At 52.0% G+C, this 18328-nt stretch overlaps 1 protein-coding gene across 2 annotated transcripts in view; it reads right to left on the reverse strand.

Moving 5' to 3' along the window:
* Nucleotides 1-18328, reverse strand: part of MEGF11 (multiple EGF like domains 11) — a gene marked incomplete at its 5' end in the record, with an annotated part of 356031 nt that overhangs the window by 66444 nt on the left and 271259 nt on the right. For both annotated transcript variants that reach the window (XM_079769267.1, XM_079769268.1), the window contains 4 exons: nt 3467-3679; nt 9947-10083; nt 16575-16695; nt 17993-18239. In XM_079769267.1, coding sequence (XP_079625393.1) covers nt 3467-3679; nt 9947-10083; nt 16575-16695; nt 17993-18239 — 718 coding nt within the window. The remainder of the gene's footprint in view (nt 1-3466; nt 3680-9946; nt 10084-16574; nt 16696-17992; nt 18240-18328) is intronic.

Here is an 18328-nt window from a genome sequence, read left to right on the forward strand (position 1 = left end):
AGGCCGGAGGAAAATGAGGCTAGGCTTCTGGGGGTTGCATGCTCCATCTCGGGAGTTGGAGGGAAGCTTCACTTTCAAAGACCACAAGAGAACTTTACCTGCACTGGGCTGCTGAAAGGTGATGGACAGATTGGGAAATGGAGACAGAGAGAGGAGAAGCACACAGCTCAGGACATTTGCTCAGACAGAGGTAGTTCTGAGGTCAGGACTCGGGGGCCCCAGACCCCACCAGAACCTGCAGCTGATCTGTTTGGGGATTAGGAGTGATAGAGGTGTCCCTCGGTTTTTCTAGGGTCCCAAAAGAGTGCTCCATAGGGGAACAAAGGTTCCTGGGAAGAGGGAAGTGACCTGTGTCCACACAGCGGAAGGCAGCTCTTCTCTGTCCATGGGGGCAAGGCCAGTGCAACATGAGACGCTCGGTCAGACTGGAGGCTCTGAGCCTCGGCAATTTTGCCTCCCCCATGCCACCCAGGAAATGTTTCTGGTTTTCAGAACTCGGGGGCGGGGTGTTGCTACTGGCATCTTGTGGGCAGAGGCCAGGGATACTGCTACACACCCTAAATTGTACAACAAGGAATTATCCAGCCCCAAATGTCAACAGTGGTGAGATTGTGCAGCCCTGAGTTAGACTGAACTCTGTGAGTGTTGGGGGCTCAGCCACGGGGGCAGTATGCCAGGAGAAAGGGGTGCAATCGTTTTTAAAGTATAGGGCTACAGCTGCTCAAGGGCAGAGCCATCTGCTCTGTGTAGGCACTATGCCATGCTGAGGCTGCAGAGGTGGGCGAGCCAGGCACTCCTGCCCTCAAGGAGCCCAGGCTCATGGAGACTCTGAGGAGACCAGCCTGGGGGGTTGGCTACCAGGTGCTCTCAGAGCCTCCACTTCTGAGCAGCGCTACTGCCTCCCAGTCTCTGAAACATGACACGCATTAAAGACAGTAAAGTAAATAATCATCAATATTGGATGGGCTGAGATTAGCGACAGAGAAGAGGGAGTCCTTGCAGATTAATAATGCATGGAGGACTCCTTCAGAGAAGGGATCAGTTATGCAGGGCATGGCTGCTCAGGCACAGGAGGAAAACAATAGCTCTGTCATTGGGGGCTTGGTTGGCTCTCTGTGGCAGGGACTCGCCCTGCATTAGATCTCAGCAGCAGCCTTGCTTCCTGTTTCAGAGAGGGTCCTCCTTTGGCTTCCCAGCAGGCGTGGGGGTTCCTCGTGTCCCTAACCATGGAACAGCCTGAGCTAGTTACCCAGTCCCCTGACCAGTCATGTGGAACCGTGTTTAGAGGGTTGAGCTCTCATCCTGCCCTCTTGCCTAGTTGCCACCTCCTCTAGGAAGCCTTCCCTGACCAGCGGTCTCCAGTAGTTCTTTCTGCACACAGCCCTGGGTCACAGTGACTTGAGCACAATGTGGACCAGCCATATATATATATGTTTATATCATTGGTTCTAAGATGCATTTTTCTCCCACATTTTCATATCTCTGATATTGAGTGTGTTATACAATCAATGGTGCATCATGATTCAGTTGATAGCATTTTCCTTGTTTAGTAGTCCATAAAATACAGCTGTGCCTCACAACTGGTTGTGAAGAAATATGATAGAAGGTGCTCAGTGTATGACTGCCCCAGACCCGAGCACCTATGGGCTGGACTAGTGATGAAGGACCCTTTATTTCCTCTTTGCAGTCCACCCCGCAGGCATTCAGTGTTTGTTGAATGAATGATTGAGCGAATGAGTGCGCAGCTCATATACAGGCCAATTCTGTTGGCTCCAGGGCCCCCTACACCAGTCTCCTTCCCAGCCCTCCGCCCTTGTAGGCAGCACCACCCCTAGCCGCTCAGCTCCAGGGACTGAGGACTGAGGATAGATCCCACCTAAGCCATAACACTCCCTAAGATGCCTGTTTGCACTGGCCAGAGGCTCTTGGGTGATTTGTGGAGAATCAAGAGCTGGAAATGAAGAGGGTCTGAGGCTAAGTCCTGGCTGTCCCAGAGACAGGGCTGCAAACAGCAGCATGCACTGCCCCGAGCGGCCAGTCCTCCCCTGAGCTGTCCTGCAGGCCCAAGGGGAGGAGGAAGCCTCTCCCCACACGTGACCACCCAGATGAGAGGCAGCCACATAAAGGGCTGTGGAGGCATTCGTCTGGGACCATCGGCCTCATTTATACCAGAAGATGGTGCCAGCTGGTGCGAAGCAGGAAGTGAAGGGAGCCGGAGAGGTGCCCCAGGGCAGCTCGGCTCTCCAGATTCAGGCTCCTCTGGAAGCAGCGGTGGGGCCGGCTTCAGCCCAGGTGCCCCCAAGTCCCAAAGGACACAGAGCAGGGAGAGGCTGGCTCCAAGCCAAGGCCCTAAAGAAGGGCCTGTCCTCTGTCCCTCCTGTCACTCCAACCTAGATAAGGACAGCCCTCGTTAGGTCCAGGGAAGCCACACTGATTTTTAAAAAAATCTTCACCCAAGGCCTGCCCAGTGTGGTTCAGTGGTTGAATGTTGACCTATGAATCAGGAGGTCACAGTCTGATTCCCAGTCAGGGCACATGCCCAAGTTGCAGGCTCAATTCTTAGTAAGGGACACGCAGGAAGCAGCTGATCAATGCAAATCTCATCATTAATGTTTCTATCTCTCTCTCTCCTTCTCCCTTCCTCTCTGAAATCAATTTAAAAAATATATTTAAAAAATATAAATCCTCAACCAAGGAAATTTTTTCCATTGATTTTTAGAGAGAATGGAAGAGAGGGAGAAGGGAAGGAGGGAAGAAAGGAGGGAGCGTGAGAGAAAGAGGGAGGGAGAGAGAAACATTGAAGTGAGAGACACATTGATTGGTTGCCTCCAGCAAGTGCCCCGACAGAAGGTGGAGATCGAACCTGCAACCAAGGTACATGCCCTTGACTGGAAATGGAACCTGAGACCCTTCAGTCCAGGGGCCACCACTCTAACAACTGAGCCAAACTGGCTTGGGCAGAGCCACACCACCTGGTACTGGCTCTCTGTGGCTCCTGCTTCTGCCCAGGCAGTCCTATCTCTCAGCACGTTGGGGCTGGGGAAGCATTTGGTTAAATGCAGAGCATGTGGAGGTGAAATGCTCTCCAGGACAATGCCCCAGGGCCTGTGGCACCAGAGCCTGCCATCCCGGCCCACAAGGACTATGTGACTTTACCCCACCCCCACCCACTCCTCTGAAGGTCATCAGACTCCTTCGTGCTCCTGGGTGTAGGGGTCAGGTTAGCCCATTTTCAATGCTGACAGCCTCGTTTGGTGGACAGAGGCAGGTGACCTGGGTCCTGGTCCTGATTGTCTGTGAGGCCTGGGCTTTCCATTCTTTTCATCGAAGTGGTCAGCAAAGATGGTTGCTGAGGTCCCAGGTCTTCCACTGTCCTGCCTGGATGGCCGGGCTGCAGGTGAGGGCCTGTGCCCTGAGAAGCCCTCTCCCCACCAGTGCCCACCCCACCCCTACCGCCAGCTCATACCTGATGGTGTTGTCAGTGTCACAGGGGCAGGGCGAGGTGCAGCCTGGGCCGTGCAGGCCCTCGGGGCACAGCCGCTCCTGGCAGCGCGGGCCTTTGTAGCCAGGCTCGCACTCGCAGGCGCCGGTGGTGGGTGAGCACTGGCCCCCGTTGTGGCAGTCGCAGTGTTGTGAGCACTGGAAGCCGAAGGTCCCGAGGGGGCATTCCTCTTGGCACCTGTGGGACAGCAGGACAGGGCTGAGGCCATGCCCCTCACCTGCCCTCCCAGATCCACCCAGCGTGCACCCCCCACAGCCTCCTCCCCTTCCCCTCTCTTCCAGAAAGTACTCATGGGCATCCTGGCCCGCCAGGACTGTCAGTTCCCACCTCGTGCCAGGTCCCCTTGGTCCCCGCACTGAATTTGCACAGTCACATTTCATTGATTATAGGCCTTATGTTGTTTTTTCTTTCATTTTTTGATTGCAATAAAATATGTTACATAAAATTTACCACTTTAAGTATACAGTTCAGTGGCATTATGTACATTCATATTGTTGTGCAACCATCACCACCATCCGTCTTCAGAACGTTTTCCTCTTCCCAAAGTGAAACTTCTCTACCCATTGAACACTAAACCTTACCTTTTAAAAATGCGTTTCAACATCTCTGAAATCAGCTAATTCTTATAACTGATGGCACGTCGTAGTGCAATTACCAGTGTTTTCCATTCTTAGCAGAATATAAAATAACTAGAAGCCCGGTGCACGAAATTCATGCACGGCGGGGGGTTGTCCCTCAGCCCAGCCTGTACCCTCTCCAATCTGGGACTCCTGGAGGGATGTCCGACTGCCCGTTTAGGCCCGATCCTGGTGGGATCGGGCCTAAACGGGCAGTCGGACATCCCTCTCACAATCCAGGATTGCTGGCTCCCAACTGCTTGCCTGCCTGCCTTCCTGATTGCCCCTAACCACTTCTGCCTGCCAGCCTGATCACCCCCTAAAACCACTCTGCTGCCAGCCTGGTTGATGCTTAACTGCTCCCCTGCCAGCCTGTTTGCCCCCAACTTCCCTCCTCTGCCAGCCTGGTCACCCCTAACTGCCCTCTCCTGCAGGGTTGATCACCTCCAACTGCCCTCCCTTGCAAGCCTGGTCCCTCTCAACTGCCCTCCCTTGCAGGCCTGGTCCCTCACAACTGCCCTTCCTTGCAGGCCGGGTGCCTCCCAACTGCCCTCCCCTGCTGGCCATCTTGTAGTAGCCATCTTGTGTCCACATGGGGGCAGGATCTTTGACCACATGGGGGCATCTATATTGTGTTGCAGTGATGATCAATCTGTATATTACTCTTTTATAAGATAGGATAGAGGCCTGGTACAGGGGTGGGGGCCAGCTGGTTTGCCCTGAAGGGTGTCACAGATAAGGGTGGGGGTTCCCTTGGGGTGTGGGGCGGCCTGAGCGAGGGGCCTGTGGTGGTTTGCAGGCCTGCCACGCCTCCTGGCAACCCAAGGGGAGGCCCTGGTATCTGGAATTTATTTTCCTTCTACAATTGAAACTTTGTAGCCTGGGGTGGCAGCCATTTCTGGGGCGGCAATCATTTCTGTGGCAGTTAATTCACCTTCTACAATTGAAACTTTGTTGCCTTAAGCGGGTGAGCCCGGCCAGGGTGTGCGGAAAGCTTTGCTTCCCCTGTTGCCGCCGGCAACCCTGGCCTGCTCTCTCAAGCTCCATTCTGCCGCCATTTGTTTGAATTTGTTTACCTTCTATAATTGAAACTTTGTAGCTTGAGTGGAGGCTTAGGCCTGCAACTGCTATGGAAAGCTTGGCTTCCTCTGTTACCTGGGAAACCTTGCTCTCTGTGGCTGTAGCCATCTTGGATTGGGGTTAATTTGCATACTCGCCCTGATTGGCTGGTGGGCGTGGCTTGGCTGGTGGGTGTGGCTTATGTAGCGGAGTGATGGTTAATTTGCATATTACCATTTTATTAGAGAGGATGATGCATTTTATAATCGGTGGCATCTCAGATTTGATGAAATGGGGTGATTTCATTTCCATTCTCTGTCCCTGCTGTGCTGAGTCTTTTGGGCCAGTGTGCGGTCTCCCCTCCTCACACTGGGAGGCGTGTCTCCTGTGCCAGGTGGACTTTCCCCATGAGCACGGGAGGCAGCCTCTTTCATCTCACTAGAGAATTCCCCTCCCCATCAGACTGGAGACTTCCTCTTCCTTGGACTGAGGGTCCCCTGAGCCTCTCCCATCAGCTGGTGAGTCCCCACACCCCCAAAAAGGAGTAGGCCCTCTCTGTGTCCTGCCTCTGCTCAGGCCTGGTACTTGGAGCTCCCAGCATAATGGTAATTATTTGACTCAGACTCACAGCCACTGGTTGTGGATCCTCTGTGGGAGGGTGTGACCCCTGCTCCCTAACTCCCTGCACATGCCAGACACCCCTCACCCCACCCCAGGGCTATTGCCCAGGGGATGCAAATTCACTGTCACAGCGACTGGATCTGACAAGGGGTAAACCTGGGGGCCTGTGGAGTAAAAGAGGTGGGCAACTCCTGCCTCCCAGAGACAAGCAGAAATAGCCGCTGGGGTTTGGGATTATCCTTGTCCCAGCGCTGCTGTGATGGTGTGGAGAGTGGAGAACCTACAGCTCCGGCATCTGCTTCCTCATCATAAAAGGGGGTAAGAACGAAACCTCTCCAGGTTGTTTGAGGATTAAACGAGATAATGTGTGTAAACGTTTAGAAAGGTGTCCCGTGCATGGTAAGGGCTCGGTAAGAAATGTTACTTATTATTATTACTCTTGTAAATATTGTTTTTTGTAGTTCTCATAACAGAGCCCATCTGACTTTCTGCCTCAGATTCTGACATAAAAAAGCTCAAAGGGAACAATTCCAAAATGTTAATAGTGGAGTGGACTTGGGGACTTACAAGTGTTTGAATCGTCACATTTCCCCATTTTCCAGGTTTTCTACAATAATTGGGAGGGGTAGCAATAAGAGATGTTTAAAAAAATACAGCCCTAGTTTCTTTGTTAATCTTGGAGAGTCTTGAGTTAGAACCAGTGTTCTCCACAGCAGGGCTGGAGACCTGTGTCTGGGTAACCTCGGTTGCCTATGGTGAGGGTCAGTGGCCAGACCCCTGTGATGTGGTAGGGTCAGCCAGCAAGTGGCTGGGGAACAGAGCAGGGAGGGTGTTGGGCATGAGTCTTGGCAACTACACAATGGGGTGTCTCTGTCCTTGTTGCCTTGAGCCCACAATGACAGGGAGGAGATGGTAACTGGGGTCAAGCCCCGGGCCTTCCTTCATAGGAAGATGCTACCCAGTCTCACCTCTCACAGCCACTGTGGCGAAAGGAGGGAGCAACAAGGGTAATGACGACGGCAGCCCCAGGCACCAGATAGAGAGGGGCTTCCAGCTGCTCGTTCCCAAAGCCTGTCCCCAGGCCCCCAAGGCAGCAGATCTTCCCATCACCCTCACTTTGGAGTGGAGGAGGCTGAGATGCAGACAGGTGAGATGACTGCTCCAACCTCATAAAGCCAGCATGTGGCTGAGATGATCCCAGATCATCTTCCTGCAGATCTTGCTGCGTTTTAGCCAGTTGGGGCCTCATGAAGGGAAAGAGAACAGAAAAGAGAGGGAGGAAGAGGAAGAAAGAAGGGAAGGTCTGGAGAAGGAATGGAAGGTGGAAGACAGGAAGGAGGTGGGGAGGCAGGAGGCAAGGAGGGAAACTGAGGCAGAAGGGGAGGACGCAGAGCATTGAAGAGTTGGAAAAAAAAATCACTATATGCATCGCCAGCCCTGTTCTGCCTCAGAACGGATTTTTCCAGGAGTCACTGAGTGTGGCTTCCCTGGGGTGCTTCAGACATCAGGGGAAGAAACCCAAGCGTCCTGACCCCTCTTCCCTTTCACTGGAACATTCCTGGTCCCGCCCACCAGCAGGACCGGGCAGATCCCTGGACAGTGAGCTTCCTCTGAAGGGCACTTCCCCACCGGCCATGTTTATGAAGTGATTGACTCCACAGCCCCAGAAAAAGGATCTGGAAATGAAATATTGACAATCTAATCCATTTGCATAATCAGCCTCTTTTTTTTCGTACTCACAATTTAAATAACTTATTTATTTAGAGATCAAGCAACGACTGCTAATGAATTTTACACAAAGCACGCTAATAACGGGGCCTGCGGAACAGAAGGGTAATCACAGCAGGAATTAGTTTTCTACTTAAACATCCTTCCTTTGCAACATATCAATCTAATGTGTCTGATATTGCCATTAACAACCAGATACATTGCTCAATTAAATTACAAAATGAGCTGCAAAGCCCTCGTTACGTTTCGTGTTTAATTTGCACTGGATTCTGCCTATCCGGGGAGGCCTGCATTATTACACCCACTCAATTTTAATATGCTCGTGATGATTTGGGGTGGGTTAATGCAGCTGTCACCTACAAAATTCATGGAGGCAATTTTACAAAATATTAAACACCAGGCAGCCCGTTGTGGTGGGAAACCCAATGTTACCCGCCCCTTCTATTGAACTCCTCTCTGTTGTTCGATTGGTGACGCTTGCTAGAGGACCCTGAGGCTTTTGAGATTTCTTTCCACTCCAAGACCAAGGGCTGGACCCCAACAGGAAGAGGGATGGATTGCTTCTCCATGTGGGACATCCTGGCATTGAAAATGGAGAGTGCCAATGAAGCAGGGTCTACTGGTGTTGAGTCCAGTCACTTGGAGCCCTGGGCCTGCTCCTCTCCAACAAGTGGGTTATATTCCCCATCCTGTGAAAGTGGCTGAAACAGAGGGGTCCTGTCCTGGTTCCTGCCTTCCCGCTCCTGTCCCTATTGGCTCATCCTGAGTGTTTCCTTACTGGGGGAAGATGGATGGGAAGGTGGGCTCAGTGCTTCAGTCCTTCCTCCCCTTCTTTCCTTAGGGACCCAATCTCTGACAGAGATCATGGAGGGATGGATCCCCAGCTGTTACACCCCATGCTCTGTGCTTGGGAAGCTCATAGAGATAAACCCTGGCTCACAAAGAGATCAGATCTGGCTGGAAGACTTCAGGCGAGGTGAGAGCAACCCCATGGCTAACAACAGAAAAGCTCTATTCTGCCATCAATAAGGATTTGGGGCTGACTCTAATGAGAGTTGGAGGAGCCCAGATATGTCAGTCAGAGGCAGAAGGATTCACTGGTTGATTCAGCCCCGTCTCTGCTTCCTCATGTTACCTGGACAGGGGAGGCAGAGGAATGGCAGACAAATGTTCCTCTCATCCCACCTTGCCTGGGCAGAGCAAGCAAATCCAGGGCCAGAGATGAAACATGGGTCCCCAGAACCAGGCATGGGGTTGGAGGGCCTCCTCTCTCTGCCCAAAGAGAAACATGTGGATGAGGGTGCAAGGAAGGAGGCTTGACCCCAGTCTTGTAGGCAAATGTCCTCTTCCAGCTCTGAGTCTACTCACTACCACAATGGAACATTCCTGGTCCCGCCCACTGGTTGTTTCTCATTCTTCCATAGCACCCTATCCTATCATCATGGCATCCTTCCTACTGTGGCAAATGTGCCCACGCGGTTATTCCTTAGTTATGTGTTTTGTGGATTATCCACTCTGCCAGGATGGTTTGATCCCAGGATACTGGTGTCCTTGTTCAGTCTGCTTTCAGACCATAGGCCTTCAGGGGATGCAAACTGATGTCAGTATCCACTTGGCAGAACTCACATTAGGAATAAAAATGCTTTTGGTACCCTGAAACATTACTGAATTTATTAGTTCTCACAGTTTTTTGGTGGAGTCTTTAGGTTTGTCTACATATAGCATCATGTCATCTGCAAGTAGTAACAATTTTACTTCTCCCTTTCTGATTGGGATGCCTTTTATTTCTTTTTCTTGCCTAATTACTCTACGACTTTCAATATTATGTTAAATAAAATTGGTGAGAGTGGGCATTCTTGTCTTGTACCTGATCCCAAAGAAAAAGCTTTAAGCTTTTCACCGTGCAGTATGATGTTAGCTGTGGCAGTCATATATGGTCTTTATTATGTTAAAGTACAGTCCCTCTGTACCCACTTCGTTGAGTTTTTATCATAAATGAATTTTCAATTTTGTCAAAAAAAAAAAAAGGAATACAAATGCACTTCTAGAAGAAATGGTGCAAAATGTGTGACATGAGTTGTCACTCTTGGCTTCTTTGCATTATTGGTGCCATTGCCTCCCTCCAGGAGGGCAGAAAGTAGAGAGTGGATGGTAGGTGCTCACCTGCTTCCCCAGGTGAATCAATGCACATTCAGGGCTCAGGTCCCTGGGCTGGGGGAGGGGGTACATTCAGCAGCCCAAGGGTGAGGAAGGAAGAGTTGATAAATCTCCCTGGCAGGACTCAGAATGCTCTCTGAGAAAGGAATGGGAAAGCTGGCAGGAGGATGCTGTGGGCCAGTAAATATCAGCTGTTCTCTGCAAGGCTGCTGTGAAAATGAGTGACATGAACAGCAAGGACAATAGTTAACATCATCCTTACCTGTCCCCCATGTATCCCGCTGTGCAGTGGCACTGCCCAGTCACGTGGTCACACTGTCCTCCATGGTGGCAAGGACAGTCCTGGCTACAGTTCTGGCCAAACGTCCCTGGTGGGCAAGGCTGGGCACACACTGCTCCCTGAAACAGAGGAGGAAAGACAGCATAGGTGGTGCTTCTGAGATGCAATCCTAAGGCCACCCTCTCCTAGAAGTGGCACTGTGGCTACGGCCTAAGGGACCACCCTGTTTCCTTAGAGGAACTTTCTCCCCAACCATAGAAGCATAGAAAGTTGGACATCATGATACCAAAGCCCCATTTTAAAGATGGGCAGACTGAGGCCAATTTTTTTTAAGGCCAATTTGTTTATCCAGTTATTCAGCACACATTTATTTATGGAGTGTCTGTTACATACCAGGCACTATTAGACACGAAAGATTCCTGTCTTCCTAGTCTATTGGGGAGAGAGATGAGGAAAAGCAGGTAACTAAAGTGTCAGGTGCGAAGTGCTCTCACATTGGTACACAATAAAGTGCTGAGGAAAAACAGAGACTGTGATTAAACACGGTGATCTGGAAACATATATTTATCTCTACTTCTTTCCCAAACGCACCTAATACCAGAGTAAAGGGGGAAGATATAAACTTATAAGGACAAAAGGAATGGGGGAGGAGACTATAGAGGATGAGAGATGTCACTGTTGGAAGGAAAAGCAGATGGAGGAACAGAACCGCTGAGATTTCTGCTTTCTCAGCAATGCTAAGTGCCTGCAAGGGAGTGTGGGAAGACATCAGGTTGCTTTGTAACCTCAGAAAAGCTCAGGAATCAGAGACAGCAGGGACCTCGGAAGGCCAAGGTGCAGGTGCGATGAAACAGAGAACTATTTGAAAACTTATGAAAGAGGGAATTAGCCCTAGCCGGTTTGGCTCAGTGGATAGAGCATCGACCTGAGGACCAAAGGGTCCCAGGTTCGATTCCAGTCAAGGGCACATACCTTGGTTGCAGGCTCCTTCTGAGCCCAGGCCCTGATCAGGGCACATGCAGGAGGCAATCAATCAATGTGTTTCTCTCATATCGATATTTCTCTCTGTCTTCCCCTCTCTCTTCCACCCTCTCTCTGAAAATCAATGGAAAAAATATCCTCGGTGAGGATTAAAAAAAAAAAAAAAAAGAGGGAATTAGACCCCAGATTTTTTGTGCCCTCTTTTCAAACAGACAGATGGCTTCCCAAGACTGGAAGTTTAGCAAGGTTGGCCCACACAGGCTGTGGCCCAGGGATACCAAGCTGAGGGTGGGGTTCCATGGGAAACGGGGATTTTGAGAGCTCTTTCTGTGAATGATCAGATGCTCTGCTCTCTTCCTTGCTCAGCTTCTAGAATGCAGATTCCCAGACTATACTCTCTGTGGTAGGATTCTGGAGGATTCCTTTCAGGGACACTGAGAGCTCAGGAGGAAAGACCTACAGATTCTGGTATTTGAGGATCCCATCAGTCAACACACCTGGCTTTTCTGAGGCTCATGGTAAAGTATGAGCAGGTGGCCAAGGAGCACCAGGTATTTGAAATTAAGCTCTAACATGAAGAAGATTCTAACACGAAGACTTGTTAGAAGAAGACTTCTAATAAGAAGGCTCTAACATGAAAGAAGACCAAAGTAGACAAATAGACAGGAAGCAAAGAAAACAGAAGAAAAAACCTTCGTTATCATGATAGTGAACATCCTTATACAGTTGTATGAAGAAATATGGAGGAAAATGCCAGGAGAAACGAACAGATTTGAGTGTGGTTGCCTTTGGGAGTGGGATTTGTGAGTGGGGCAGGGCATGGCTTTCCTTTCCCTTGGTATTAGCCTTGTGGTGTTATAATTAGGTAACTTTTAAAATAGAACATGAATCTTAGATCTTTATCAAACAGAAATTGCAGCCCGCTCTTGTCTCTTGCTGCCCTTCCAGCCTCTCCCCGGCCAGAGGTAGTTATTTCCCTTATGGAGATGGAGGATTCTCCCACAATTAATTAATCAATTAGTTCAACACACAATTATTAAGCACCGATAATTGCCAACCCTGAGGCAGCTAGTTTAGGCAGGAAAATCCTGCTGACCAGAGACATCTTTCAATATCATTCAATTTACTTGTAATGAATTAAGTGGGAGGCCTTTTAGCTCAGATGTCTCCTCCACACATAAGTCAGACAGCGAGGAGCTGAGAGGGGCTGAGAGGGGGGAGGAAGGGCAGAGAGATGAGTGGGTGTGTGAGGACAGCGGCAGGGAAAAGCTACTCAGAGGAGGGGCCCCTCCTCCTCCTGGAGGAGGTGGGGGACCCCGGGTGTGGCAGGGGCCTGCATTTCTCGCTGCACCCCGCAAGCATGGGGATTCTTGAGGGAAGAGAGGAGTCTTTCTGGCCGTCCTCTGAGTCGTCCTCTGCCGCCCTGGGGTGGCCAAGGATACTCTGACCCTGAAAAAACATTTTGAGCATTCTTGCGGGGGGGAGGGGGCGCTTATACCTCCTATCTCCTTATTGTGGAGACTGTGGGGCCCTCATGTACACACACACACACACACACACACACACACACACACACACACACACACGACAAGACGAAGGCTCCCAGAGGAGCCCAGTGGGAAAGTTTGAAGCACAGAATGCTTCCTTCCAACATTTCCTGGGGGAATCGAGGATCCTTGCGACTGCTTGGTATTCTCCAATTGCAGGCAACCCAGGTCTCTAACCCCTACACCCCTCCTTGGGCTTGAGCTCCTGAGGCCTTAAAGAATTTGATACCTTGGAAGACCTGCTACTGGTATGGGAAGGACAATGGATTCAAGTCAGGACTTGGGTTCAAATCCCAGTTCTACCTCTTCCCAGATGGCTGAGCTATGTGATTTGTTCTGAGCCTCAGTTTCTTCGTCTATAAAATGGGAATAGTAACCCTGGGTCTCCTAGGTGGTTGTAGAGGTTAAGTGGGATTAGAGATGTGAAGGATCAGTGTCTTATAGAGCAGGCACTAATTAATATTAATACCACCCAAGCAGACATCTGATGAGGGGTGTGTGTTAGGAGCCCAGTATAACCTGGGACTGAAAAGAGTGGAAAAGGGCCACATAAACTAGTCAATCACTGCTGGTTAGAAGAACAGCCTTTTGGGGAGAGGGGGGCGGGGGCAGGGAGAGGGGGGAGAGCAGGCAGGAACGTATCCTCTTAAGAGAGGGCTGTGTCCAATATGGTTTCCCTCCTGTTACTATGAGCTGAATTGTGTTCCCTCAAATTCATACATCCTAACCCCCAGCGCCCCAGAATGTGACTGTATGTGGAGACAGGGCCTTTATAGAGGTAACAGAGTTGAAGTGAGGTCATTAGGGCGGGTCCTAATGCAATACGACTAATGTCCTATTGAAGAGGAGATCAGGACACAGAACAGGGACAGAGAGAAGACCATGTGAGACAGCCATCTACCAGCCAAGGAGAGGAGCACCGGGAGGAGACAACCCGCCAATACCTTGACCTCAGCCTTCTGGCCTTCAGATCTATGAGAAAGTAAATGTCTGTGGTTCAGGCCACCCAGCCTGTGCTACTTGGTTCTGACAGCCTAACACGCCTGCCCTGTGGCCAACTAAGTGCGAGTCTCCAACTGTAGAGGGACCTTGGGCTGTGTGGCATCTGGGAGGTTGGAGATGCGGCGAGGCAATGGTCCTGCTCCTCTCAGAACTGGTTAGACCTGTTCATTGGTTTGGTCAAAATCCGGATACCAGCCTCACTTTAAGAGGACAGTGACTAAACGGAGCATGGAGAAGGAGAGGGCCGAGATGATAAAAGGACTCAAGGCCATGCCAAGGAGACATCTCAGCCTCTCCAAGCATCTGAAGGCGTTTCTAATGATCACTGTGGTCCTGGGCAGCAGAGATGCTGGGCCACGGGCCAGGGCATGGGGCTTCAGAATCATCCTTCTCAAACCTGAGCTTCTATGATTCCACAACCTCCGCTCCAAACGCCTCTCTTTGGCCCTCCATGGAAACGGATCCCTTCTCTTCGGGCCTGAGGTTTTCATGGGTACACGCACACACTATATCCAGCCTCCACCATCAGACTGGGAACTCCTAGTGGGGGTGACCACATCTCCTACCACCACGTCCATCTGCAGTGCCTGCTCTCATCAAGCTACTCACACCTGGTTTCTCTCCTCGGAAAGGTCTGAGAGCTCAGAAAAAGAGAGGAAATAATTCCCCAGGCTCTTTGCAAAGCCGTCCACTGGAATGGGCTCAGCACAGCTGGGCAAGTGGAGTGTCCCGTGGGCATACGCAGGGCCTGGTGGCAGGAATCTCTGAGGAGGGGCTGGAGGGCCAGGGTTCCTGGCAGCTCCTCTCCAGCTCTGCACAATGCCTCGGTTCCTTGGGGAGCTGCACTGTGTGAGTTAGCAACTGGAGGCTTTAGGTCTGATTGTGGCATCCAGGTAACACCAACAGGGGCCAAAGGCAAGTGAGGCCATGGAGGAGGATAAAGGGAGGACCCTTCTGCCCAGCGCCCTCTCCTTGGCCCCAACCCTCTCTGGGAGGGGCCTCAGGCACTGGGACTCTGCACACGAGGGGTATTAATAATTCATACAAATCTGCAAGTTAAATGCTGTGTCAAAAATAGAAATGCAATTGTCTGCAATAAAATTAAAAACATAAAGTCCCCAAATCCAAAGCTTCTATTGACAGAGTTTCCTGTCTTCTGGAGGAACAAACCTCTCACTGTGCTGGGGACAAAAACAAGTCTCTCCTGTGTTGGCTTCCTCCCGTCCCCTGCTTCGCTCCCCAGCCTCCGTCAGTCTCTCTAGAGGCCTTTACAGGCACAGGGCCTGCTCTCCAGGACCACGTCCCGATCCTCTTGACCCGACCTCACTGCCTGCCGCTGGGCCTCTGAGGACCAGCGGAGGGTGCTGGGATTCTGGGAGCTGGCTGCAGATCTTTTCCAGAGCGTGGGTCAGGTGGGAGAGGCGGCAGCAGCCCCTGTGTCTCCTCAGAAGAGACAGAGAGACAGACAGACAGACACCAAGGGTTGGGATTCAGGAGTCAGGAGACCTGGATTCTAGCTCCACCTCCCTCCTGACCAGCAGTGTGACCTTGGGCAGGTCACTTACCCTCTCTGGGCCTTGGCTTCCTCACATGAGAAAGGAAGGTATTAACAGACCAATGGTGTTCAAACCTGTTTAAAGCGGAGAGACCCTGTTTTTATGAGAAATCTCCCCTAGAACCTCAACAGAGAAAGTACGCATAGATTAAAATGGAGAAGTGGGAGTGTGTGGGAGCCAGAGTCCTCATTATCAGGCTCCCGCCCCCACTCTCACCCCCAAGAAACCCAAGGGCTCTGTGAAACAGAAGGAACTCCTATGGTCTCGATCAATTATTTCCAAATGCAGAGCGGCGGACACAGTTGGCTGCCGCAGAATCAGCTGGGAGCTTATTAAAAATAGAGTTCACTGGGCCCCAGAAGGTCTCTGGTGGAACCTGGGAATCTGCGTCTAACACAGACCCCATGACTCTTGAGTGCATCCAGGTTTGGGTGCGGCTGGACCAGATGATCCCCCAGGTCCTCTCCCGCCCTGAAAAGCTCTGGCCAGTCTGTACCTATGTCAATGGGCCCTGCAGGCGTCCCTCCTGTCTGCCTCCTGCAATATTCTGCTCCTGCTCAGCAGCCCTGTCCTCTTTGGCTTTGCAAAGCTTCAGACCCCAGGATGAGGCCCCCAGCCATGTCACCGAGCTTCCCCCAAACAGGAAAGTTAGTGACTCGCTGCTTCTGAGGAGCGTGGGTCTATGGACAGCGAGGCGGGGCACGGGCATGGGGAGCATTTGGCTAAAAGGAGGCTGTGGATTGTCTGTGGCATCCACATAACACAAACACGTGCAGAGCACTTACATTTTCAGGCACTTTGGACATGCACTGCCTCACCTGAGCCACCTGCCAGCCACGGCAGCTAAGGAGGGCAGGGCTGACTGCTGTTACGCCCGTTTTGCAGATGGGAACGCAGAGACCAGAGTACCCGAGGATTTTTATAGGGACAGCATTGAATGTGAGACCTAAACTTAGGCCTGTGAAACTGTAAATCCCACTGCCTTTCCCACAAGGGTGGCTCCCAGACACGAGACCTGGATTGGTTGAAGCTGCATCAGAATCATCTGGAGCACTTGTTACAATGCAGATTCTTGAGCCCACAGAATCAGAATGTGTGTGTGTGTGTGTGTGTGTGTGTGAATGTAAGGGATGGAGGCTGGGAACCTGAGGTTCTGCAAATGCAGGTGATCCATACCCTGCTGTCTCCCTACCTCCTCCACCCGTACACCATGCCCTTTCTGCCACTTCTGGCCCAGAACCCATGGTAGCTCAAGTGAGTACCCATGCCCAAAGACAGAGCCCATCTATAAGAAGAATTCAACAACTTATCACGTGATGGACCACAGGTTCAGAGAAGTTAAGTAACTTGCCCCGGGACACACAGCACTTAGATCGTAGATTCAAAGCTGTGTCCATGACAGTGTCTAATGATGCCTATGACCATAAATAGGAGGGAGGCTATTTAGGGTCGGAGAGGAATTTAGCCCTCCAGGGTGTGAGTGACATTCAGACCTCTTACAGTACCCCACCCAGGCCCACCTACCGTCCAGCCTGGGGGGCAGGCGCACTCGCCAGTGATGTGGTGGCAGGTGCCCCCATTCTGGCAGGGGCAGCGCAGCTCACAGTGAGCCCCGTGGCTCCCAGGTGGGCACAGCTCCTCGCAGCTGCATGGGGAAGAAGAGGTGTTAGATGCAGCAGCACCAGTGCTGGGCCCCAGTGCTGCCAGTCCCAACGCTCCAGCGTTCCCTAGGAATTAGTCAGTGTACTAGGCACAAGGTCAGCTGGGATGCAGTCCTGCTTCCTGCCAGGAGGGGGAGGCAGGGCTCAGACATAATGAACTGGACGGTGCACCTGGGCCAGTACTTGTGGAATGACTTAAGTGCTTTCAGTGTAAAACAGTGTTCTTCTGGGAGGGAGGGCGAAGGAAGGCTTCCCTAAGGAGACCTTTCACTGAATCTTAAAGCTGAAGTTAGTTTCACTGGGAGAATGGAAGGGCATGGCAGGCGGGGGAACAGCATGGGCAGACACAGAAGTGGCCAGGGCTCCTGCCTTCAAGAGTTTGCCTGGATTCAGAGAGAGGGAGAATCTGGGGCACACCCCAGCCCGGGCTCTGGAAGGCTCCCAGTTACCATGACAGGCTCATGTGTAGGAATGGGCATGGGGTCGTGGCTTTGGGTCTTAGTCTAGTGGCCCTGGCCTCTGGCTGGAGCTAGCCCTGCAGCTGGCCAGACACAGGGGCAGGAACCACCCTCAATCAGGATCTAGGGCTGCTGGGGAGGCCACCGGACTTCAATGAGCGTGTGTGTGTGTGTGTGTGTGTGTGTGTGTGTGTGTGAGAGAGAGAGAGAGAGAGAGAGAGAGAGAGAGAGAGAGAGAGAGAGAGACTTCAATCTTGCCTCTGAGTGGGTCTCAACAAAGCAGTCTTAGAGGTCCCCTGACAATACAGACTCTCCAGGGAGCCAGAGTCTCTATTTGGGGTCTGAGGGAAAGAGGTAGGGGAGAGGAACAGGCAGAGTAAACTACCCAAATCTATGCCTGGTATCTGGCCAGGGCCCTCACCCCCTCTGTTTTAAGTGGCCTGGAAGCGCCAGGACCCAGGTGGGCAGAGGCATTTGGGTTATGATCAGGAGAGAATCACAAGGTAAGGTCTGGGCCCTGACCAGCAAGGGACTCCTGGGAGGAGTTTAGTGAGCTCCTCTGGCCACGGGAGCGCCCCGCCCTTCCATGCATAGTCCCATCTTGCACCGTTTACCCCACCACATGAGCAAGGTCTGGGCATTTAACCTCTGCAGATTTAGGGCGAGAGACTAGGATATTTTACAGCCAGGACTATCCTGACCTTCCAGCTGTTAACCACCCCCCTGCCCACCTGCAAGGAGCATGTGAAGACCATGCAGCTGCCAACAGGTCAGCTGGACCCACCTCCCCCCCCCCCCCCCCACCTGCTGCCACTTTACTCACTAGACACCGGTGTAGCCAGGAGCACAGAGGCACTCGCCGGTGCGCGGGTCACAGCTGGCGCCGTGGCGGCACTGGCAGGGCAGCTGGCAGCCCTTGCCGTGGGTGCCGGGAGGGCAGAGCTCCTCGCAGCGCCAGCCACGGAAGCCGGCGGCACACACGCAGGCGCCGGTGATGGGGTTGCACAGGGCGCCGTTCTGGCACTGACACCGGTTGCTGCAATGGGGGCCCCAGTGGTCGCTGTCGCAGCCTACAAGAGAGGAGCGGGTCAGGGCTGGGGGATCCAGTGGACTCTCCTTGGGATGCGGGCGGGGAAACTAAGCCCGAGCGGCCTTCCAT

Source organism: Cnephaeus nilssonii (assembly GCF_951640355.1).
Source record: "Cnephaeus nilssonii genome assembly, chromosome: 4".
NCBI classification, from domain to species: domain Eukaryota; kingdom Metazoa; phylum Chordata; class Mammalia; order Chiroptera; family Vespertilionidae; genus Cnephaeus; species Cnephaeus nilssonii.